At 38.4% G+C, this 26,639-nt stretch overlaps 1 protein-coding gene across 10 annotated transcripts in view; it reads left to right on the top strand.

Annotated features, from left to right (window-relative positions):
- Positions 1-26,639, top strand: part of MECOM (MDS1 and EVI1 complex locus) — a 556,524-nt gene that overhangs the window by 475,680 nt on the left and 54,205 nt on the right. For 7 of the 10 annotated variants that reach the window (XM_049629605.1, XM_049629602.1, XM_049629610.1 and 4 more), the window contains exon 3: positions 22,434-22,568. In XM_049629605.1, the coding sequence (XP_049485562.1) occupies positions 22,434-22,568 (135 nt within the window). Of the gene's footprint in view, positions 1-19,042; positions 19,572-19,736; positions 19,815-19,849; positions 20,064-22,433; positions 22,569-26,639 lie in introns of those variants that run through there. The other 3 variants (XM_049629606.1, XM_049629609.1, XM_049629608.1) reach the window with 3 other exon arrangements.

Genomic DNA, 26,639 nt, shown 5'->3' on the forward strand with positions numbered 1-26,639 from the left:
TTCATGATATCCATAGTATGGCCCAGCTGTTTGGGAACATTAAAAATCCCTTTGCTTAAGCTGTTGAAAGCTGCAAAAAAAGACCAAATGTTTTCCATCTCAAAACACATTTTACTTAGCTGTGTTTTGAAAGCTGTTATCTAAACATTAAAAAAAAAAAAAACCCAGCATATTCTAACGTGATTTCTTCCTTGGGTGCAAATCAGCAGTTATAATTTAATTTAGGAAAGAGAGTGAAAAAGGTAGAAGGAAAAGGCACATTTTATTCTCCTACCTTCTTGTTTATCTTTCCTTAAAGTATTTGAAGGACATAAAACTGGGAAATAAAAAAGTCACCAGCATACAGTTTTGTTAACTTATCTTGTGAACATTAAACATTATGCCTCAAATTTCGTATGGTACATAAAGTGTTTCGCCTTGCAAGATCATGTATACAGCACTTCAAAAAAGCCAGTAGGACAGCTCACTAAATGTAATGGATGTGTAACAGCAGATCTTTAGATCTCTTGTATTTAGCATGACAACTTTGGGTTCTTTAGGTGCTTTAAACATGATATCTAAAACCACATATTTTTTTCCTAGTGATGAAAAACACAGTCTAATTACAAACTTCTCTTATGCTATAGATGGCTTGACCATCCAGCACAATTGCAACATTTTGATTACACTATATCTCCTTTTGTTACTGAAATTAATCAGTTTTATGACTTCACCTTGTTTTCTTAATGCATTTCCATGTTATTTCTTACTAGAATGCATGCTCCCCGACCATAGTCACAGTTTGGAAGCCTGTTGTCTAATGGTGCAACACACACTTTATTTCCATTACCTAAGGTTTTTAAGAGGTGAAATCTTAGCTGCTTTCTGGTTACATGCACGCGTGTGTGTCTTCATCAAAATCTTTAGGAAAACTTAGTAAGCAGTTTCAGAAGGTATCGTGAAACAAAGGAACTCATTCCCACTGGAAGACTTACTTCTACAAACCTACTTATTTCCTGTCAAAACTTATGTTGGCTACTATGTAGACAAAGCTTTTGTCAGGAACCTTTACTAAGAATGTGATTTAGACAAGGAATATGACATGGGGTCAGTGCCTTGCACCCAGGATGCAGACCACAAGTGGTTTTTGATGATAAAAGCATAAGGAAGTTTCAAACAGTGTAAATAATCAGATAAGGGAGCCAATAGCAAGGGCAGGTGTGCTGACTCTAGGAGGAAACTGCCACCAATAACCCCAAACGCACTTCCATGGGCTATGAGATGTACTTACGTTTAATGACATAATGTTAACCATCACATTTCATTGTTTTTACACATTCTTATTTGTGGACACAAAGATACATTGTTTCATCTTCTTTTATTTTTACCTTTATATTTTTACACAACTCTAAGCGAAGAATGTGAGATGAGGATAGGTAATACCTTTTGTAAGGTGACTTTTGCGAACCTTAGTAGGTTAAAATTTTACTTCCAAGAAGTGCTTCTCTTCCCTGTCTCAAGTGCTGAATTTCTTTTTCGTGTGTTTTTTTCCTAACAGACTACCATTAAAATGCATTCATCAATGGGACGGTAATCGAAAAAAACGGGATGATGCCATAAACCAAGCATTGGTACAAATTGTTCTCACTCTGATTATGATTGAGCCTTGGGGGCATCATGCTGCTTCTCTGGCCTCTGTGTTCAATTCACAAAATGACTGTATTAATTACGAATATGCCATCTAGATTCACTGATGGTTCAGGAGTCTAAACTGGTTTTGAAAATTCCCCTTGTGTGTTCTTCCTTCATTTATCTAACGTGTATTGTTGCACCAAGGTTAGCATCCCTTAGGCTCCCTGTCAGTCAGTGGTTGGCTCAGAATGACCCTGAATGCCAACTCCCAGTATCAGATGGATGATGTCTTTGGCAAATTAGGAGGCCGATCTTTCTGGTCTTTATGTCTGAGCTAGTGCAGCGTTGGGAAAGGATTATGGCAGAATATACAGTCATATTGATCAGGGTTTGAATCCCATCTTTAGTACTTAACAGTTGTGTGACTGGGACAAATTATTTACTCAGTCTTGTTGAATTCGGTTTTGTCATCTGTGAAACAAGGGTAATAATCCCTTATAGACTGTTAGTGAATTATTAAGTGAAACGATGCATAGTAAGCACTTGACATGGAGGAGGCACTTTATAAGTGATCGCTCTGTGATCATTATTTGTTACCATTTTACCATCATCTCTTGCTTCCATTCCTTCACCAGCTTGCTAATTGGTCACCCAGCAACCACATGCTCCACCCCAATTCATTTGCCACATTGTTGCCATCAGGGTGTTTACAGATGAGAGTTTGGCAAGGACCATGTCTGATTTCTTTCAAGACTGAATGAATCAAGGAGCACAGTTAACAAGACTAATGTTAGAAACAAAATACATAATGGATATCTTTTGCCTACAATTCCAATCAAAACCAAACAATTTACAAAACAGTTAAATCCATGGGTTGAGTTTTAAGTGATTACAACACACACAAAAACAGCAATGGAGTATATGTATTTAGGCATTATGCTTACAATTTAGAAGTGATTTGTGATTTTTGTTATTGTTATTATTACTATTGCAAACTGGTTGACTATGGAGAAACTGTGTCTTCGGTTGTTGAAGAAAATGCAAAGACCCACTCTGTGAAATAAAATGTTTCTGGTTTGTCTACAAAGCATTATGCCTGGATATGTACCTTGAGTATGTTATCAGTTATTCTTAGGTTAATAAAAAATTACTCTAGAAATTTCATAAGCTTATCCATTGCTTTTAGATTTTATCAGAACAATTATTTTTCAATGTTCCTTTGATTTATGTAACAGATTCACCCAGCATAGAGTATAAATCTGTCTGGTATGTTAGAATCCATCAGGAAAATTAATCTCTTTGTTTAGAACACACACATGGATATACACATGCTTAAACTACTACAATCCTTCATTTTAGAACATATGGGGATGATTATATATACCTGAAGAAAATAGGATGCTGAGTTTTATCAAAGCAATTAAGCAAGCATTGAAAACATTTAGCCTGAGCTCAGCACACGGTAAAATCCCCAGGAATATTCTTTTCCACTTTTGCCCAGCCTCTGGGCACTTTTGCCCAGCTTCTGAGTGCATGTCTTACCTTTCCTAGAAAGCTTCTCCTGCCATGCCAGCCCTCACACATCTCCCTCCTGTCTGAATCTCTGCAGCACTTATCATTTGAGCCACATAATTTAGTACTTAATGACTTACAGTCTTGTGCTATTTGGTGTTCTTTCAAGTAGCTTATTCTTGTCTCTCTAAACAGATTGCATGGGCCGTAACGGCAGCGACAATGGTTTATATTAATTTTTTATTCCCTCTGTCTTCTAAACCTTATCCTGCAGCATAGTCAGTTTGGTCATTTACAACCGGTGAATCAAGAGCCAAGGCATCAGAGAAAGTGGTGTGCGATTGATGAAATATTCCAGAGCCATTCCGAAACCCAAGAGTCTGTGCCAAATGTGCGTGTGGACATGTATGTACATGTGACTGTATGTGTGCACACAGAAATTAGAAAACGAATTTCAAATTAGGCATAGACCTTCGAACTTGTAGGTTGTGATATCTTGCCACATTCGAAAAAGGGAGTTCTAGAATAATTACGGATAGTATAACTCTATTTTGGCAAAAACAACACATACACATATATATTCTTTGTTTTGTGTGAGCAAAGAATACCACAAGAAAAACACCCTGGACTGAATACTGACTGCCTCTGAATGGTGAAACACTTTTGTGTTGTTTTGTTTGGTTGGGAAAACAAGCATGTATTATTTTTGCAATTGATTTGAAAGACTCTGAAGAAAATGTTTAAATAAAATTACCCGATGTTCTGTAAAAGAAACAAACTTAAATATCAATCCAGCCTCTTTGCCGGGATGGGGGAGAACCACAGGTGCTGTGGAGAAAGTGTTCCCTAGGAATCAAAAAGTTCTGTTTTCCAGCTGGGGGTCTAGCACTTAACTACTGTCGGGACCTCGGGCAAGTTGTCTACTGTCTGCATCTCCTTGCTCAGTTTTATTGTGGTGGTAATTTTACTTGTCATGCGCTTTCATGGTTTTGTATCATTAGTGACTTCTTTAATTTAAGAGGAAGAGACATCTCTTGGAAAGGATAACGTGCTATCCCTACTATGCTCTCTGTCACATTTAATATGGTTTGGTCGGTACTTATGCCAACCTGGCAATCTCTCTGGGAACCTGTGGGCATGGCAGCCAACAGCCACTTTATCAGAAGTGGCTGTGGCTCCTAGGAATGGTCCTGCTACGACAGGCAAGGGGCAAGGTTCTAGTCCGTGGCAGGGGTGGAACGGGAAAGAAACAAATCGCTAGCTTATTTTTCATTGATGCATTTGGCACTGATAAGGTTGTATTGTCTTGTGGCTTTGGACTGGAGTTGGGCTAATTCCTGGTAAACAGTTTAGCAAGGCACTTCTTTGTTCAAAGATCAGCATCTTAGTCATTTTATAAACAACAACAAAAATCAGTCTGAATTTGCAAAGTAACTAACCTTCATTTGGTACATGCCCTCAAACCATGATCGGCTATGTGATTGGCCCTGGAACCAGGAAACGAATCTTTTGGAAATTGTGTTGTCATAATGTCATCACTCTGAAACTTGTAATGACTGCGTTTTCCTATTTTCAATTCAGTATGGCCTAAATTCCAACTGTCTTTGGAAAGCGTTCCATAACTTGGCCTTATCAAGTCTTAGTCACTAATGCATCTCAACTTTATGGCTCCTGGGATGTCCTAATGACTATACTGAGCAACGGTTCACGAGCAGAAATGAAGGCAAGTATTTGTTAGATGGGAGTGTGAAAGCACCCCTTTGGAACGACAGCAGACTGCGGCCAAATGCAGGCTAGGGAGTGCTCTTTCATGGGCCTTAACTCCCTGATGATCTGAAGAGGTCAGGCCATTGAATTCTCCATATCCACCAAAGAGCTTTCACTGGTGTATTTTGTACCTATTCCTCCGTCGTAAATTACCCCAATATTTAGTGGCTAAAGACAAAAATAAACGTTCATTATTTTCAGTTTCCATGGTTTAGGAATTCAGGAGCCACTTGGCTAGCTGGGTGGTTCTGGCCCATGGTCCCATTAGGTTACAATTAAGGTGGTGGCTACAGTCACCTGAATATTTCACCGGCATTGGAGATCCACTTCTGACACCCACTCACTCACCTATGTGGACCCAGCCAACAGAACAAACTTACACACCCCAAATTGAACTACCTCTACTGTGATCCTCTGGATTCACACCGACTTCCTACTCTGCGTATCCTCTTTCCTTTCCCTTGAATGTTTCCTGTCCCATCCCCCACCCCACCCCACATTTTGAACAACTGCATCTTTTAATAGCTTACTTCAAATAATGACTAAACTGTACTTCAAACTAAAGTTCTGTTCGCGGTTTATTTTATTTTTATTTTTTATATGAAATTTATTGTCAAATTAGTTTCCATACAACACCCAGTGCTCATCCCAAAAGATGCCCTCTTCAATGCCCATCACCTACCCTCCCCTCCCTCCCACCCCCATCAACCCTCAGTTTGTTCTCAATTTTTTTTTTAATTTTTTTTAACGTTTTTATTTATTTTTGAGACAGAGAGAGACAGAGCATGAACGGGGGAGGGGCAGAGAGAGAGGGAGACACAGAATCGGAAGCAGGCTCCAGGCTCTGAGCCATCAGCCCAGAGCCCGATGCAAGGCTCGAACTCACGGACCGTGAGATCGTGACCTGAGCCGAAGTCAGATGCTTAACCGACTGAGCCACCCAGGCGCCCCAGTTTGTTCTCAATTTTTAAGAGTCTCTTATGCTTTGGCTGTCTCTCCCACTCTAACCTCTTTTTTTTCTTTTTTTTTCCTTCCCCTCCCCCATGGGTTCACGGTTTATTTTAAAAACGTGTCACTTCCAGGAAAATCATAAAGACTCCTCTTTCTCTTCATGTGCTTTCTTCTTCCTATCTCCAAGATATTCCTATCTTAAAAAAGATTTCTCCTCACTAGCATTGGGACTTCTAGCTTAGCTGTTAATGAATTTGCATTCCTATCACTTTTTTTGGTTATTCTTCTCTGGTGCTCTATGTTTCCATTTCTATTTCTCAGAAACAACCTTTGCCTGAGGGACAACAAATAAATTAGGAGAAAAAAAAAAGTTTGTCTTCTAATGTAAGGATGTCTATGCAAAAAACTAACCATAGAGGGCATTTATGTAGAAGGTAACAACTATTTTTTAGAGTTAGAACTCCTTTTAATGATCACTAATGTTTATTAGGTGCTTATGTGCTAGGTACTGACCTAAGTGCTATGTAGGGATTGTTTTATTTAATCCTCTCAACAGAGGATACAACAATACTATGAGATACTATCATTATCCTCATTTACAGATGAGGAAACTGAGGTGATAGGTAACTTGGCACATGTCACTTGCCTAGCATATAGTGAAGCTGTGATTTAAATCCAGACTGTCACACTCTAGAGTCTGTGCTTTTAATCATTACACTATTTTTTTTCCTCTTTATGAGTCTCTGCTATGTACCAGGCATTATACTAAGTTCTTTAATTTTTTTTTAATGTTTATTTCAGTTTTGGGAGACAGAGCGAGTGCATGAGAGGAGGAGGGGCAGAGAGAGAGGGAAACACAGAATCTGAAGCAGGCTCCAGGCTCTGAGCTGTCAGCACAGAGCCTGATGCAGGACTTGAACTCACGAACTGCGAGATCATGACCTGAGCTGAAGTTGGATGCTCAACCGACTGAGCCACCGGGGGGGGCCCCTATACTAAGTCCTTTATATATGTTATCTTCAGTTTAATTCTGATAACCTATGATAGAAGTTTCATTACCATAATTTTAAAGACAGCATCAAGAAGTTTAAGCAACTCTCTCAGTATCACAGAACTAGACACAGACTCCATCAACATCTCCAGCATCAGAAGTCTACAGCTTAGCCGGAACTGGGCAGAAGACTGATGTCTCATGAGTCCGGTTGATTTCATAGTTTCAGGGAGGGAACCTGTGATCTACTGAGCCAGGGGAAGAAGCTCTTCTTACTTCATTATGGCAGCTTACCACATTCAGTCCATCACCTTCCTTACTAAAGGCCACGAGAGGCAGGCTGTTTGTGAAAACAGACTATTGCCACCTCATCCTAGGTGTGAGTGATTTGACGGCTGGGTCACGTGAGTCGTGTAGGAACCACTGTATCACCTGGACAACAGTAAGCAAAATTTGGAGGGACAGGGAAGAATGAGAAAAGAAGCATTGCTCTCCCTTCCACAAATACTATGGGTAGAGGATACATTAATTTATTTGTCTTGATTATTTACTTTGTCATTGGTATGAAATATTTTTCAAGACCTAAACCAAATTCAGTCAGTTTATTTTATTGAGGGCTAAAATTCTGCAGTGAGCGAGTATTTGGGAGTCAAGTGTAGTCCAAATTTCCCTTGCTCAGCCCTTAAACTACCAGTGTTGATACCCGTTACCTTGGCTTTGGGTGAGCATCAGAGAAAGTGATGTACAGTATTTTCATTCAGATGTTGCAGGGTGTGAAAAATACCTATCTCTAAAACTGAGTGTTACACACTCAACACAACAAGATACTCATAATAAAAGGCATTTGATCCCTGATTTCTACCCGGGGAACAGATGATTCATGTATCCCCCTGTTCTCTTTTCTGGGTAAAAGATCGTTTATTCTCTCTCTGTCTCTCTTTCTCTTCTGTCTCTTTCTCTCAATCTCCCCTTCTTCTCTCTCTTCCTCTTCCTCCTCTTTCTTTCTGTTCACAATAGTTGAACATCAGTAATTTGAGTATGTATATGTTCCAATGCCACTGTACTTTCCAAGATTAAAATTTAGCAAGATACATTTATAGACTTTAAATGACTTTCTTGAAATATTTTAGAATTGACGACCAAGGAGATATACATAGGAAATGGTACACATTTATTATGATACTTTTTGCAGAAACAACAAAAGCCAGAAAATTAATACAAACACATTACATAGCTAAAGTACTCAGTGAATCATTTAAACTTGATTCACCCAATCATTGTTTGGAGGATGTAGGAACTTTGCTGGCTACTCGCAAGAGTGGAAGTGGGGAGGAGAAATACAAAGTGTGTAAGATGCAGTGTGATATCACACAAAAGCATGAGTTTAAAATTTAAAATTATAGTCATTTCCATCTTACCTTCTTCCTAGGCTCATAAGTTCAGTTTTCTCCATCTTCTGACTGAGTTCCATGTGTTATTTGTAAATTTATAGTCCAGATCATATGGGAATATAAATTATGTGTGAATCAGGGTGCGTATTTTTCTTTCCTCTTTAGGTATTTCCATTCACATGCTTTCTGGCATTCTCCATTCTAGTTGTAGGGCACTGCATTAGCAAGCCTGGATTTGTTTTCCAGCCAAGAACTACACACCAAAGCACAAATACCTTTGAGAATGCATCTTGGAAGTTGACCAGTACTTAATTCTGGAGTTTATAGACAGGCTATATTAGGATTTTATTTGAAGCTGAAGAATTGACTCCACAAAATTTATAGAAAGATATTTTTAAAACCATGGCTGAAATCAATGGCCATATATATATTCACAATGATACTGAGATTTTATTGATACTTTAACCAACGATTAGAATATTTTGACATTTTACCTTTGGTATGTATCAAAAGATGGGACACCCATTCAATGGATTAAAAACCTAACATGCTTTCCTGGCACTGTAGGGTTTAATTTTTTTTTTTTGTTTTTTTATTGTTTAAGTGTCTGGCTATGGTCACTGATGTAATAAAATGGAATTTTAGGATTTCCAACATAGAGAAAAGATAAATGTTTCACTAAATCATTGATAAGAACTTAACATATTGATTGTTTTTGAATAATTCTGTAACGGACATATGGTAACCAGCACCTAAGGTCAGAGCTTTGGAGTGGAGCGATAATTCTAGGGCCAGAACTGCCTCACCACCCCTCCCCCAATATGGTGTGTGCCTCTTTAGTTGGAAGAAAGCACTTTTAATAGATTACAAATTAATCACAGTCATTAGTGTTCTTTATAGAGAAGATTGTTTGGTCACCCCTGTGAAATGTTCTGTTCTTCAGGATGATGAGTTAATTCATCTGGAACAATGCTAGTTCATCAAGGTTTGTGGTTTATCTCAAGATCAAATTCCTGTAATTTTGTATGCCATCTGACTTAATGTCCATGTAGTTTAGTGGTCAGGCAGGCATCGGCTGGCACGACACATGAATCCGATATCAAAAACTGGAAAAAAAGGCAAATTCTTAAATGTTTAATTCAGGCATCCTTAGTCTGAGATTGACTCACTGCTTTTTTTCTCTCCTGGGGAAATGAAGATCTAGATAATGCCAAGTCTTATTAAGAAAAGCCTAAATAATGTAAAACTTTGTGTGTAAATAACCCCATGGTAAAATCCGTGCTTTAGGAGAGCTTGTAATAGAAGAGGATAGGAGAGTGTGGTTTGATTTTGAAATGAGATTAGAGACATTCCTTTGGAAGGTTCTTGTACCATACACTCAAATACAATTACAACAGCTCACAGGGCGAGGATCAATCGGCTAGAGTTTGCTGATAACCTACTTTTCTTGTGAGCTTGATAGACCTTCCAAATGCTTTCAATGTGAACAAAGTCGAGGCTTGATTTTGTCCCTATTCATCTATTACTATTTTGTAACATTTTTTGATCAAGAGGTAAAAAAAGTCAACTGATAGAAAAATATTTCGAAGAATATTTATATGCTTTGCTGAAATGGATGCAAAATAACATAAAGCTTTATTTCCAAAATTCCTTCCCTTAGGCGTCCCAGTGGAAGGGGCAAGGGGATTTTGTACATGTTTAAATATTTTTGTTGATGCCCCATTAAACAAGTCAAAAGGTTTCTTTCCTGCAGTACTTCTTAAACTTTTAGAGTCTTAGAGCATTTACCGTGCTGATGTTCATTGTGAGGCCCCAAGAGGGAGTTACTACCTTATTTAACCACAGAACACATTCTCGGGGAAGACCTGCTAACAAGTCACTGGTTAGAAAATGCTCACGTGAAGAGTGTTTCTGGCCATTAAACAGCCTATAGGTAAATTGGCAGATAACGTATTACAAACGACCCTAAATATGATGACTGACTAGTGAATGATTTTAATAACAAGTACTGTAAGGGTGCCTGGATGGCTGTGTATGAGCTCGACAAATGGTACTAGTATTTCCATTGTTTCATCTCCTGAATGCCGTGACTGTAAGAAAATGTGAAGGACCCGCATGAACACGGTTAAAGGACCAAGAACTTCTGCTCACATCCCTAGTTGCTAACCAGAACTAAGGACCTGTTTGGAGGGAAGAACGAGGATATGGGCCTACCAAGATAAATTTGACATCAAATTAGAGAGGAGACTGCGTTTGGAATTAGGGGCTTTATTTTCTAGCATGTTAGGATCCATCAGAATCTTTATTAGTGTGTTTTTTCTTTGTTTTCTACCTTTTCTTTTCTTTTTTAGGTAAAACAAAACATTGTTATACCTTTGTTATTTCAGGAAGGCTAATTTTTGGTCTACAGATGCCATAAAATTCAGGCCTAATATGACAAGGGCCTTCATTAGGCCGGTGCCAGTGGGAAGATGAAGGCTCTGTAGTAACAATTTAACAGACTGACCAAGTCAGTGACTGTTTACTGGGGATAAGGGAAACGAAAGAGTCCCAGATGTTGTCCAGGGTTGGCACTCAGGTAAAGGGCAGATAGAACAGAAACAGAAATATGAGTGATAGGGAGCAGTAACGTGCTGCTTCTGGACATTAGCAGTGGCAGGAGTTTCTATCTCTAAATTCCCTAAAAGAGACTTATCAGGGCATCAGTTGATTCCCATGGGGGTACAATGTTAAATAGTCCAGTTTTCTTGGCTATTATAGCAATTCCTCATACATCTAGGCATAATGAATTTACTCTTACAAGGGAAGTTCAAAGGTAGTTTTAGCCCATTATGAAAAGATGGGGCTGAAGATGTTAGTATGAATGAAACTTGATCCCATCTTTAAGAATTTAAGCTACAATGACCCTTAAGAAGGATTTTTGATGATTTTAATAATGAACAGTGAGCAATGACTTTAGTAACGAACACTACTGTAAGGCAAGGTAGACCTGGCTATAAACCAGAATTGAAGCAAAGATGATTTGGGGTGAATGATGAAAAAAGGTCAGACTTGGTTGGTAGGAATCAGTGGGCATAAAAAAGGGGGTCTTTGAAGGGCAGATAAGATTTCATCCAAGATAATCAAGGCAAAATGGATTATAGGCCGAGGAACAATAATGGTTAGAATAACAATTATTTTAGTAATACCAATAATAATAATAGCTGTTTTAATTGACCATATGGTATGCACCATGCATGATTCTAAGTGATTTACTTACATCTCTTCATTTAATTGTCAAAAAATGGAATGAGTTTATACTGAATCATTAGACAACTGAAACCCATTGAAGAATTTTGAACAGAAAAGTGATTAAGAGCTGATGCTGGGGAAGATGAACAGTATTGAGCATCAACTAGTGGGAAGGTGAGCTGTGGTCAGATGATCTGTTAAGAGGTCATTGCAATAATTCAGACAACAGGTAACAGGCATCTAAGCTGGGCATCCATGGGTGGGAATGAAAAGCGAGGAAGATTCTCACACATTTTTTCAACAAACATCTACTGAATACCTCCATATGAGGTACCATATGAGGTACAATACCTCCAGGTGTTGTATTAGGCTCTGGGCAATAGAAGCAAATAAAATATACCCAATCCCTGCTATTCTGGCACTTAAAGTCTACCAGAGGACATGGTAGAGAATAAGTTTACTGGCCTTGGTAATAAATATTGACCTAAAACTAGTCCAGATGTGTGTGTATGGGTGTGTATATGTGTGTGGATGGCTTCCTAACCTGGTTTTTAGGGATCTTAACCTCAATGACATTTTACCTCTGCCTCAGAGCTCTCCCTCTTACTGATTGGCAGAGAACGCAGTGGGTAGGACAGAACAAACTCAGCTGCAAGCCCGACAGAGACAGACATCTTCAGGGGTAGCACAGCTTGAGAGAGCAAAAACATTTTTCTTAAAATTCTTCTCTTCCGTAGGTCAGGGTAAGGATTAGGGCAACTGGCATTGGAATGGAAGAAAGAGGATAGAAAAATACTTCGATTTTGCCATTCTTCAAAATACAGACTAGACTATCTTCCTCATTGTGTGCGTATGTAAGTCTGTTCTAACCCATTATACCAACACCAATACTGTGAAGCTTATAGTATTTTGACCTGTTCCCATGAACTCAGAGCAGTTCACACTCATATTACCCGATTTATTTTCCCAACATTCCTGTTAGGCTGATATTATGAAACTCTCATGGAAACCAACTCAAAGGTTAAGTGACTTACCCAAAGGCACATAGCTAGGGGTGGAGACAGAAGTAGAGAAAGGTCTTCCAGCTCACTTTCCCCACAAAATTATGAGTCTACAACCACTAAAGCAACGGTGTTTTCATAGCCTCAGGGAAGAAGCTGACCCTCAAGTTATTGCATAATGTGCTGAATAGTGTCTCGAGAGATTGAATTAATTAAAATTAATAAAATAATTAAAAATTAATTCCTAACAGAATTGGAGTTAATTCTAAAAGCATTTAGTACATTCATTCTTTGATCCAAAGTTAGGAAGAATGAGGAATTTGGCTTTTGAAGACTAATTGTAATCATGATCCAAGTTATCATCTAAAAAAGAAAAAGATAAAAGTAATTTTTGCTCAGTGACCTAAAAATGTTCATTGTCTCAACAGCCAGATTGATGTGTTGTATGTTTTTTGCAATTACTTATTTTTCAGTTTTTGTGAATATGTATTTGTTTAGTTTTTTTTTAATGCATCTTTTAATGCATATACGTCAGAGCATTAAACATTTCTACTTTGGGTGGATAAAGAAGAGAAAAATAATGGTATTTCATCTCTTTTTCTCTACCAAAATTTTACTATATTCTATTAAAGTTTTTATTTTATAACAGTGTTTTCATTTAAACTTCGTATGAATTTGTTGTTGTTGTTGTTGTTGTGCTTTCGCCACAAAATAACCACTCAGCGTAATAGCTTAGGACTGAAATACATCAAAATACCCAAACAAAAAATATTTTAAATATGGCAGTCTTAATTGGAGTTTAGGAAATAAATCTTTGAGTATAATAATTTATTCACTAGAGCTGTTGTCTCAGCAAAGTATTTCATCTTAGTTTCCAAAGGGCTGCTAGTCATTACTAAATATATTTAGAGTAAAGCAAAAAAATAAAAAAAAATGGTAAAAAAGAAACGAAATTCACTTTCAGCGTGGCCAAATATACGATAAAATACTCAAATGGTAAGAAAGTCATCTGCATTTTTTAAAAGATCAGCTAGGTGATTATGCTTGTGTAGTTAATTAATAAATTGGAAGTAGGTAATGGTTCACTGGGGAAACTTTTATATCACAGTATCTGTTTTGAGGGATCCCATGCTGTAGGGACAATAACGGGGTGCTAATTCTGCACGCACACAGTGCCGTCCTACAAAGACATCGAGATTTGTAGGAAATCAAGCCTCCAGCAGTCCTGGCAAGCCAGACTGACCCCAGCAAATGAAAATAATCAAAAGTAATTAGAAGCGTGCTGGACTACTCCTCGGAGAGCCGAGCGGGAGAGTAAACATGCCTGAATCCTCGAGCCACTGCAAAGGCCCATGTCTGAGCTGTTAGGTGCCCTGACCTTGTCCACATAAAGATGTGATTTATGAAGTGCAGGGCACAGCAGCAGGGCTTCTGTCTTCTCCTGGAGAACCAAATTACTGAGGTGGGGATTAACATGCTTTCAGTAGGGCCCATTTCCAGACCAAGGGAAATTTTTTATTTACATTTTTTTTACGTTTAATTTCCTTTTTTCATTTTTTTTTCAACAGCCCCCCCCCCACACCCATAGATTAAAAACAACAACAACAACAAAACAAAAAACAAAGTCCATCAAGAGAGACAAGAAACATCTCTCCTGAGGAGTGATGATGTGTGTTTGTGACTATAGACATTCTGAGCCCTTTTTGTTTGTAAACTTACTGTGCTGGACTGTTTTGTTTGTGTCTACCTACCCAGCACCACAGAATTCACCTTCAAATTTAGGGGGCCCATCTTGGGAAATACGCCCCTGATTAAAACATATAAACTAAAATTAAACAAAATATTCCTTTGATTCCTTGGCTTTCTGACCTAGTTTCTCTGGCTAGATGTTATGCTTCATTACAAGGCTTACTCTTTAAGTAAAAGGATTTGGGAGAAGAACTTGTAGGTGGTCAAGAATCTGGAGGGAAAGAAGAAGGAGAGACAAATTGGGAGTTTCTGTATTGGGAAAAATATTTATAGGAAAATCAGTGGGGAGTCTCTTGAGTCCTAAAGACGTACTTACTATATTTTTTCTTATCTTAGTCTCAGCTAAGTTAGATTTTACAAAATCCTGTTCTGATGTGGAAAAGAAAGCATCGATTTTCTTTTTAAACACACATCAATATCTATACATGAAGCTAATTTAATTAGCAAGCAGTTATTGTTCAGCCAAATGTCAATTTCTCAGATTATTTCATGCTTCTTGACATGAACTGTATGAAACAAGATTTAACAGGATCTCCATGAATGAAACTGCACTTGAGAAATGTAAAAATGCACTTGTATGTTCTTGAAAAGCTACAAAAAAAGAGTGTTAAAACAAAAATGTCAGGCTTGAAGTTCAGTGTATATTTAGCCACCTCAAGAAACCCAAAGCTGTGGAATTAAGGGAAGTCTACTTAGGCTGAGGTTATAAAGTGCCTTCCTCTATAAACTAAAAACATAATGTCAGGGTGAATGGGAACATACTTTATTAACTTTATGGTATTGAAAACTGCCAGCAAGTTGTCTTGTTTTTAAATATTGTCCTCTGCAGAGTGTTACAGGGCTGTTTGTCCACAGGAAGCCTATTAAAAGTGGACAGTGCAGTCATTTCATCTGGCTTTGGCTGGACTGCTTTTCTTTCCTTTAATGATGTGCTGGAATGTACCATGCCCATAGGGTCTCCATTAGCAGAACTTTTACTTCTGGGACAGCCATGAAGTTGAAGGCTTAAAAGAGGCATCAGCTTACAGTCTTGTGGGAATCACTTGAATACTGAAGCACTAACTTCTTACTGCTTTAACTAATATATTGACTTATTTTAAATAAACAGTTACACAATGAAGGCAGAGCCAGTGGCCTTATTGGAAATCTTTGAGCCTTTTAAAGATTCTGCAATCCACGCAGATGGGGGAGGAAGGAAGGGGCCTGAGGAGGGTTTATGCCCTTTTCAAACCAGGAAGAAAACACATTAACCTCTCCCACCCCAGCCCTGCCATCAGCCAAAGGGGGATCTTTACAGCTCCCAGAAAATCTATCAACTCACACTCAAACCTCATATTTTCCAATGCCTTTTTCCTGGTAAACAACAATTAACAGACTGGGACAGAAAAAACAATAATTCCTTCTGGAAAAAAATGTTTTTAAAGTAGGATTCTTCTTAAACAGTGGTGATGAATCAGTCTATTTTCTGCTTTCTCCAGAGCTATACATTTGTTATAGTATGTTCTTCCATTCCATCCCCTTAATATTTAGATCATTTGTCCTGATACATGTTTGCAAATTAAAGTTGGTTTGAGATTATAGTAAAACCATTATTTTTAATAGCCCATTTCAAGGGCAGCGTTAAACACTGCAGAACACGCATGTTACTGATTACTGCTGAGCAGACAGCGGCTTTTGCAGATTAATTTGTAACTGGGAACTACTGTAAACAGATTTCACCCGAAATCCCAAGGAATAAAGGGAATTGGTGGTGGTATTTGGCTCCTTGTATTTATTTATTGTTTTAGAAACCTCCTGATGGAAAGCAAGTTAACCAGGGAGAAAAACAAGCGCTGTGCAAAAACCTTTTTTCTCCAGTGCTCCGTCTCCTCTTCTGTTTCACTTCTTACGGGAGGAGGTGGGTCAGGGTCTTCTCCTAAAGGGTTATTATGGAAATAGCAAGAGGTTCCTTTCTTGAGAAACAAGGCCCATCTAACTATTCTGGGATTTCAGGACCATACTTGTAAACTTCAAGCTGCGTCGTCGGGGGAAGAAAAGTGGGGTGACTCTGTCTTTCCGCGAAGTTATTATATAATCAAAAAAGAGAGGGGGCGGGGTGTGAGGAAGGGAGAGAGCGGGAGCGCGAGAGCGAAGGGTGGGGGAGCAAGAGCGAGGGAGAGAGATTGATATTTCGTGTTTGCCCGGGTCCTTCTGATGATTTCCTTTAGTCTTTCTCACTAGTAATTCAGCAGAGAGCAAGACTGATGATGATGATATTGATAAAATAATGAGGCTAAATAATCCCCCATCTCTCTAGATAAATCTTCCAAGGTTTCAGAGAGAAGGCGTTAACACTTTTGGCTCTGTTTGGAGAAGAGAATTTCCTACGTGGAACTAGTCCTAGCTCAGGCGGGTGTCCGCGGTTCTGGACTGCAGGGTGCCCTCGGCCAGAAGCTCGGGAAGTGCGGGCCGGCGTGCTGGGCGCAGGGCAAAGACGGAGGCCGGCGCCCGGCAGAAGGCAGGGGTTCACCTGGGTGGTTGAAGCCGCAGCCGCAGCACCTTAGTTCGGGGTGCAACGCCATCTACCGGCCTCAGCCACATCTGCAAGTACCCAGACCTTGAAAGTCGCCCCGCCTCCCCCACCCGAACCCAATATAAGGGAAAAAACTCCGAGGCCCTTTCCACGAAATCCTAATTTAGCCAGAACCTGCCACAGATTCTTCCCGACCTTTTGTTTATCCACCGACATTTCCTCCTTTTCAGAGCCGCTTTGTAAAGGGCAAGGTGGCGGGGGCGCGGGGCTGGGGCGGGGGATTGGGGCGCTCAGCTCTCAGACCCCCTGATCAGGCCGCACTGTCTGAAGCAATCGGTTCCCCAGATTACTTGTATTTAATACACAATGCATCATAAAACAAATCCCTCATCCTGACAGGAAGAAAATAGAACAGCTCATAGCTCGAGCCGGTCCAATTTATGGCTAAATTAAAAAAAAAAAAAAAAAAAAAAAAAAAAAAAGGGCTCCGACAATGGGCAAGTTGAGGAAGGGCAGGAAATCAATGGCAGCAAACCGGGGGCTCTTAAAGGTTCTCAAGCGCCGAACTCTATGGGAATATCTGACCGGGTTTTAGGTTATTTACAAAGGATTTTTCCTGTCCTACCTACCACTGCTGTGCGATTTTTCCTCAAACAATGGCCATTATCTGAAATAACAGTTCAATGTCACAGATAACAGGCCACCGAAACGAATTAGTCACCACCTCTTGTCATTTTCTCTCTCCCACATCCCTCCCTTTTGTTACTATTTTTGTTTTTTAAATCAGCATTTTGGGGAAATATACATCTACTAGATTTACACGTCTATTTGCACTTGGAGAAAACAAAAAGGGGACTTGGCGTTGTCCCCGTTCGCTGATAAAGTTCAACATAAGCACGCTTTCCATAGCCTTTCCCTCCGCCCCTCCCCCTCAAGGGTCCCTCGACCGGCTTACTTTGCTTAACTTTCCATTGTTGAGTTGAGAAGTTGGATTTGTTCATTTGTTTTCATGAATGGAGTTTTGTGATAAAAAAAAAAATTATTTCCATTTAACCGTTGGGTTTTACTAAAATTTCAAAGGTTGGCTATAGGTAAATCCGTAGACTCTTTTATTTTGTCACGCATTCCTATATTCCTTCTTCCGGTGCTGTTTCTGAAACGTTTTGATAAAAAGTGACCATTTATATTAGAAAGTTATTAATCACCGTACAGTACTGATCCCCCAAAGCAGTATTTATAATGTTAAAACTTTAAAAATAACCTGAGTTGTCAAACTGCTTAATTCCACTTTTGGTCGTTAATGGTGTTTTAATTAACGTATTACAGAATATGGCAAAAACTCACCAGACAATTGTCAATCTCTCCAAGACCTTAATACGCTATTTGGGCAGGTTATTGGCAAAACATGTTTCAGATTTTGAAATTACTTCTTTTAAGACAAACATGATTTGAAAAAGTAGCATGCTCTTCAGCTGACCTAACTATAATAATAGAGAACAGAGCATGAATTTCAATAATAATCATTTAAAAAGATGCTTAGCAGAAAACTGGAAATGGACATGTCAACTTTCACTGTTAGGCTGTTGTTTTCTGAGAATTTCTAGACTAATTATGAGGTTTAGCATGAGCCAGTGTCTCTTCACCCTAAACCCCATTCTCATTCTCGCCCCCTCCAGCGCCCCACCCCCAGGCTTGGTGCACACACCCTCACACCCCCCCAAAGCACTTCTCCACCGGATCACTCCCATCCCCCACCTCCAACACACACACGCACACACACACACACACACACACGCACGCACACACACACACACTTACACTTGTGCTTCCAGGACACCTAAACAGAGGATATTTCCCTAGGGAAAGAAATCCTGTCTGGCGAGATCTCCCCATTGGTTGTTTACCCGGAGAAATCTACATGCTTAAGGGGGATGGTGTATCCATAATCAGTCTGTCCCTATAGGACTTGGGTCTTGGCGACCTTTTTGTGACCTCTCCCGCCAGAGGAGGCTGCTGTCACTTTAAAAATTTACTGAAAGAGGAGCCCCGTCTGGCTTCCGACACTCTGGGCGGCGGGAGATAGCTCCCTTTCTCCCTCGCCCCGGGTTCTTTCTGGATGGCCGAGCAGATCTTCTTTAAAGAGACAGTTCATGAAATAGAAACCCGGCGGCTGCGCTTGGAGTTGCGAAAGGGGACGATCCCGTGAGGGTCTAGGACTGGGGAAGGCGCTACGGAGGATCTGAAAGGGGGCTAGAGCTCCCCTCGCCTCCCCAGGCCCCCCACCTTTTCAAACTCTGCCCCTCCTGCCTGTCCCCCCCCCCCCCCCCCCTGGAACTGGGAGAGAGAAGTGGAAGAAGTTTTAGTGGGTTTCAGATAACTTTCATTACACATCGGGCTGATAAGAGCAAGAGAAAGTGAGAAAAGAGGGAGGTGATGTGAACCAGAAGGAATAGCTCCGAGCTCATTTAGGAAGGGGGAAAAAAAAGCCAAAACACACCAAACCCGGGTCACCCAGACGAAAGGAGACTTCATTTCTGGTCTTAAAAATACACTGTTGGCGGACAATAAATCTGAAACGCGTGGTCCTGGCGAGCAGATCCTAGAAACGGACAAAGTTATCAGAGACCTATTCGGAAATCGAGACGCGAGGCTTTCTTTTTTCCTTTTTCTTTCTTTTCTTTTTTTTTTTTCTTTTTTTCTTTTTTTTTTTTTTAAACATCCCGAAATGTGGTTCGGGATCGTTTGAAAGGATTTTCGTGCAGGAAAGCTGGGGGCTGCTGATTATTTTATTTTGTTTGTTTTAATTCTTCTGTGATTGCCTTTTATTGCTGAGTTGAGGCCATAGAAATCTTAAGGTAAGAGAACGCACTTAAAAAAAAAAAAGTCTTGGCGATGTGCATAGTTTGTAACTTCGGACACTTTTCTGCCTTGGCACCCCTTCTCCGGGGCACCCCCCGCCCCCCCCAGCCTTCTTTTCCTACTTGCCCGCAGTCTCGCGGAGCCCTGCTGCTTATCTACGTTGCTGGGACTGGCGATTTCCTTGTTCCTCCTGACGGTGCGGTCTGGACGCGTCTCCGGGGTGGGTCGTCCGGCCTTCGGTGGGTCTCTCTCCCGGCTGTCGGCCTTTTTTCCCTCTCGCTCGTCTCCTACTTCCCCTCCCTCCGTGTGTCTGTCCGTCGGTATCAGGGACGCAGAAGGTGGGGTTGCCAAAATCTGAATTCCTGGCACCGGCCACGCGACTTTGGAGCCGCTTTCGGCCGAGTTCCACCTTGCCAAGTAACAGCTTTGCTGTCCAACATCGTGTGCTGCTTCGCGAGAAAGTCACATTCGGACCCTTTGGCTAGAATGTAGGGATTTTTTTTTTTTTTTTCTTTCCTTTTGCTGTTGGTTTTTGAAAGGGCCTTTCTCTAAAGTCCACCTAAAGGGAATTCTTTTTTTTTTTTTTTTAAGCTATCTTTGGAACTTGACAGCCTTTAAAAACACAGCAGTGTGTTAGATGAAATGACAGAAGATGTGTTGTTACTTTATTTTATTCGAGATTTCCGAGACGATTAAGACATTTGGGAGACAAATGCAGTTCTGCTAGCAAATCAAAAGTGAATAATTCACCCAGGGGGGGAAACGTTTCTGGAGAAAGTTCAGCTTTTGTCTTGGGGCAAGAATATTGAGAGTAAGAAAGTTAATATGTTGATGAAATATTTGAATAATCATGTAACATATATGTAAAAAGACATTCTTTGGGAATGAACCTGTTTTTAAGTTAATTTCACTGTTGACAGTGGCAATGGCAATAATGTTAACACGGAATAAAATTACACCTAGAATTTTTATGTGCAGTATATGCAATACTTAACTCCCTGCCCCCCGCAAAAGGGAATGCTGGAAAGCTAAGGGGATAGATGATGCTTGACTTTGAAATTAACAAGTTTTCCACCTCTTTCTGCAAATATGAAATGGAACTGGTGTTGCATTTCACTGACTTCACTCTATTTCCTTCATTAAATATTTCTCTCCTGTGTCAGTAGAACTGCCTTTTTGTTTTTGCTAGTCAAGAAAACAAATACCAGAAACCAAACAAGCCAAAAAAACTAACAAAACAAAAACACCAACTTTTTACTATTTTAAAATGTGTATTGCTATTGTTATTTATGCTTCTCGTAGACATCTGGGAGGGGGATCTCAAGTTGCCATTTGAGTTACTCAGCGTTGAGAGTTGAAGAAAACAAGTTAAAGTTTGTAATTTAAAAAATAAGAGATTGTTAAAATCTGTCTTTCTCACTAGAGAGGGTATTTAATGTAAACTTTCTGTTGTTGTTAGTGTGAAGAGGTGTCTTGAAAAAGATGTGTGTGTGTGTGTGTGTGTGTGTGTGTGTACGTGTGTGTAGCAATTACTATCCCTATCTTCTGTTTTGATTTTTCTTTTTTAAATTGTGGGGCTACTTATTGCCCTTTAATTGCCTCATGGCCAAAGGCTTATTCATAATGCCTCTTAACTAGAGCTCTCAGAGCCCTGGGCTTCTTGAAGTTTGTGGTGAGTTAATGAGCTGAATCTGCAACTAGGTGAATACCTGAATTCTATGCAAGATTGCTTTTGGTCTATGGACCCAAGAGTTTAGTTTTTACTTTTAGATAGGTGTGGATACAGCAAGGTTCTCTGGGAGTTATTTAATGATTTTTTTGTTCTAGAGTGTCTTATTTAGTCTGTGATAGGAAACTTCCTCAAGTTTGCATTAACTGATTGACATTAACATTACCAGCCTTTCTAGTTACTCCCCATTAGGTCAACGACTCTGCAGCTTTTAATATTGATGTTTAAAACATTATTGCTGCTAGTGAATCAGAATAGTTTTGTTTAAGTATGCAAAACCTCAAAAATAGATGTTTCCCATTTAGATTTTTGTTTAATAGGTGTCCTAAGTAATGATTAATATTCAGGATAGGCCAAATGTAATATCATATGAAAAATAACAATACACAAACATATTTAATGATGGCAATTTGTTACAGTATTATTATATATATTTTTACTTGTTCACAAGCCAATTTTGTTATTTTGCTTACTAAACATAAAATTGAAACATGCATTGACATGTGTTAGGTTGCCATATTTTGCATGAGTGTGTATCAATCGTTTGTTTTCATTTGTTTTTCTTAAGTTTTGTCAGAAACATCTATGAGACAAATTTTATTATCTTTTTCAATTCAGGGTATGATTTAGTTGTTTCATGGTAGTGAAATGCAGAGTGAAAAGGAATTTAATAATATTTAAAGTTTTTTTAATTGAATGAATTTAAAGGACAAAAATGTGAAAGTATACACTTTCATGGGAAGACAATCTGAACCTTGAACATTGACAACTTAGTTTAGAAATATTATGTTAATATGTACTATTCAATATTATTTTTTAATAAAAATCACATTGAATAGAACTAAGTCAATAGCACTCATTCATGCATAACAAGGAAACAAGCGTTTTTTGAAATCAATTGATCAGTTTTTGCAATAATTTACAATCGCTTTGTTCTTTTAAAAAACAGTACATTGCTGCTTCTAAGATAATTTATTATCATACCTCCTTTATTAATATGCATGCTGTCTGACTTTTTAGAAAAGGATTTAAAGGAGGACTACACACGAGTAAAATATTTTCAAGCAATTAACTATTCTAATGAATGAACTGATATGGAAACTGATTGTTCTCATCTTCTTCCTTCCAGATCTTAGATGAGTTTTGCAATGTGAAGTTCTGCGTAGATGCTAGTCAACCAGATGTAGGAAGCTGGCTCAAGTACATCAGGTTCGCTGGCTGTTATGATCAGCACAACCTCGTTGCATGCCAGATAAATGATCAGGTACGTTGTAAAGATTTTCTTGTCTTTTCTTTGAGAGCACTAAAGTATCAGTGAAGCCTGAAGAATAAAAATAACAGTGAGTTGCAGTAGACCCTTGTGGCCTGTTTGTTGATAGGGTGAAAGGTAATGTACAAATATAAGTAAGATGCAGAATAAAGTTATTTGCAGCACTGCTTTCTTCCAGTGCTACTTTTTTGGGTGGTTTACTCACTTTGTAACAGTAAACTTCATAAATGTTCTAGTTTTCTGAATGTGATTGGATGATTTAAACACTGAGCACTATTTATTGCTAGATGTTCTTTACCTTTTTTTCTTTACCATCATAATAGGGAAACATTCATAGAAAGTATTGAGGTACTCAATAACACTTTATGAATTTGTGCAGAAAATGGAAGTGATACACTTGAAATATTATATAGATCTTACTTGAAGTAGTAGGTAGATATATATATGGATGATCTATATGTGGACTTACCTGACTATGCATTTTATATTGACTTGCCTGATTACAAACGAGAAACACTTTTAGATTAATCAAAATACTTCTTTTTTTTGTGTATGTGAAAAGTAGAAAAATATCACTGCTGGAAATTGCTTTATGGAGGCCCATGTAGTGAGGTTAACTGTAATAACAATAGCTATGAAATAAGATCATGAAAATATCATGAAGCATATTTTGCACTCAATAAAGTTAGGTTATGAATCTTGTAACTTTGTATGACAATACCTGAAACAACGAGAGGTTTAGCCTGTTAATTTTTTGTTTTATAAACACTACTGGGTTAGAATTTAATTATGTTACCCATCATTTATTTCTTTTAACCCAATGGTTACCTAAATTAAATATGTTTCAAAGACCATATTAAAATGGTTGTTTGGCAAATTTACTGTGAAAATCACCACCAAGGAAAAGAAAAGTTTAAATTAGATGTTTCCAATTGAAAGCTGTTAAGTAATGCTAGCGTCATATGGTCAAAGACTCTGTTTCAATCATCATTATGAGATTATTCTTTGGCATTTTACCAGCTACCAGATAATTTTTACTGACTAAACTGTATGAGGTAGTAAATTGTAAAATTAGGTTTAAATGGGAATCATTTAAAAATCTTCAACATATATCAAAAATAATAAACCAATCAATGGGTTTTTTTTGTCTTTGCTGTAAGAAAACAAGAGGCATTATTGACAAATGAAAACATTATTAAATTAGCTATTGATTGAGAGCAGAAAATATCCTAAGTCCGTCATATGAGTTACTGTCACATCAACAACACTTTTTGAGCGCACACTATTTGTAGATGTGGGAAATACATAGGTGTTATATAAATGAATGAATTTTTCATGCTATGTTTCTTAAAATAAAGGAGTTGATGGACCTCAAAAGAGAGCTGTAAGATGAAATAATGTATTTATATCATAATAATTATTTGCTATTCATATTTACTGACAATAAGAGCTGTCTCATTGGACAGATCAGACTGTTGTAGGATCAGTGAAAGGATGGTAAGAATGGGACTCTTGGCCAATACATTTTTCATTTAATATTTAGGTGTCTAATATTTTACGGTAAATACACTCGTCATTGGGAATGTTAATTACATTGAAAAAGCAAAACTGTTTTTCTATTGCTGACTCTGAATTAGCTTGCTTATTAAGGTAGGCATTTATAATTTTAACACAGTTACTTTTGAGGTATATGTTTGAGGTATATTGCTTTCCAAAGAAAATATGCTGGTTTCATACCAGCATATAATGAATAGCATGTTTACGTATTTTAATGGAAGAATCAGGGAAAATAGTTAATCAGGAAAAGCATAAAAGGTCAATATTAGACACACACCTATTATTGCTGTAAGCACTCATTTTAAGTATATGTGTTGTACTGGCAGACATCTAAGATGGTAACAGAGTGCATATCAAATAACATCATTGTGAAATTGACATTACATGGTCAAGTAAGTTCACCCATAAACAAGGAGACAGGAAAGTGAGAGGTAAAAGTCAGATTTGTGTGATAGGCAATGTATGCATACAATCCTGCTTAGCCCAGTTGACAAGACAAAAGAGAACAGACACTCAGATAATGTATGCATATGTTATAAACGTATTCATCTGTAAGCTTGTATGCATAGTTCTAAAAGTTAATTAAGACTGCAATTTCAGACAGCTTTGAAATGTGAATGCTGGACTAGGTACAATGAAAAAAAGAGCTGACTAAAGAGATTCTGTAGGTCTGTTTTTTCGCTCTCTTTTCCATGAGGAGTAAGAGCTGACAAGTGGTGAGCAAGCACAACTCATCACATAAGAACACTCCCATTGTGTGAGATATATTTAATGTCCATAAAGAGAGAGACTCTGGATCAGGGACAATTATTAAACACAAACAACAGCTCACCTGCACAACACAAAAGTAAATGAAGCACTCTCGAGAAATTGTAAAAAACAAAACAAAACAAAAATGTGTTTCTCTTCACTCCAATTCTGAGATAGAACTCAAGTTTAGAAAACGAATTTTAATACCACGACAGGTATTAACTCTTGGACTATAAAGAGGAAGAATGTCAGATGGATCTTTCCACTGTAGCCTGGTCATTGTAATAATTATTATATCTAACAAAGAAGGGAAAAGATGGCCCAGAACAAAACAAGGGTGTAGAAATTATAGTTTATTTTTGGGAAGGTAGATATTTTTAGAAATTCTGACATTAAAGACCAAACTTAATCAATGTGGATCAGTTTTATAATGATGTAGAGGAGTGGTATAAAAGTGAATAAATGTTCTTGCTAAGATGATAATACAGTTGATGATAGTGAGACAGTCAAAACGTGTACTGAATAAAACCCATATTTGGTTTGTTTGGGGGTGAAGAAGTACTTAGAAGCAGCATGGATTTTGATTTTCAAGTAAAGTTGGAAAAGGATGTAATCTGGTTCATCTGGCTGTTTGATTAACATTTTTCTAATACCTCTGTGCAAGCATTTTATCTGAAGGGATTTTAATTTTTAAATTTAAATTCTCCAGTAGATTTCTGTGAATTATTTTATTTCAGGTTTTTTTTTTTCCAGGCCAGAGTGAGCTTTGTGGCAGTTTTCTTTCTTACTGCTTCCTAGAAAGACTCACGTTTGTTGTTTTTAGATGTCTCTTCATGTTTTCAAAATTATTGCAGTGATGCTTTTGGAGATAGGAGTTCGGAAATACTGGCATGAGCGTTTAATCATAATTTCTAACTAGCTGCAGCTTCTGGCTGATATCCTTTACCAGCTCCCTGAAAATATTATATTAACTATAGTAATTTATCTTTGTAGAAGAAGGCCACACCAAAGACACTAGTAAATTAAGCTCTGAACACATTCAGGTCCTAAAATAGAAGATCCATTATAATATCAAAGGTTCTTTATCCTTGAAATCCTAATTATTTTCCCCATATTCCTTAAAGTTTCTGTACAATGTTACATAGCCACACTGTTGTGGTACAGCATTTAGCCGCATATTTTTATTGAGACAGACAATGCTTCGATATTTTTACATTTTAACAGTCTGAAATTGTCCCTGGTTGTTTTCAGGAGCAAGAACTGGCACTGAGAGGTAGAGCAGGGCAGGAGCAAAAGCAGAGAGTTGGATAATGACAGCTCTTTCCAGAATAGGTCCTCAGGAGGACCAAATATGTAGAGGAAGCATGAAAACAGTTAATTACTTTGAGTTTCATTTACATCTAGACTCACCCATGTGTCTAATGTTAAGGAAGCAAACATCTAGACGGCTTGCTTAGGTTTTCTTTCTTTCTTTTTTATTCTGGATATTTTGATGTCCTTTCCTTTGATGTCTTGTAGATATCTTTACAGACCATTCTGCTGGGTGAGTGTAGCACATTGCTTTAGATTTGGTCCCACCCACTCCTGCCTTTCCCTCCATCCTTTAAGAAGTTTCCTCAGACCTCCACATTTCGGTATTTTCACCTTGATCAAAGACAAGATGACCCATAGACCCCCTATCCACCTCAAACAAGGCCAGTTGTCATCTATGATATGTTCATAAATTTGAGGCACTTATGCAATAGCTCTTTGGACACA

The sequence above is a fragment of the Panthera uncia genome, chromosome C2 (genome assembly GCF_023721935.1).
Source record: "Panthera uncia isolate 11264 chromosome C2, Puncia_PCG_1.0, whole genome shotgun sequence".
NCBI lineage: Eukaryota > Metazoa > Chordata > Mammalia > Carnivora > Felidae > Panthera > Panthera uncia.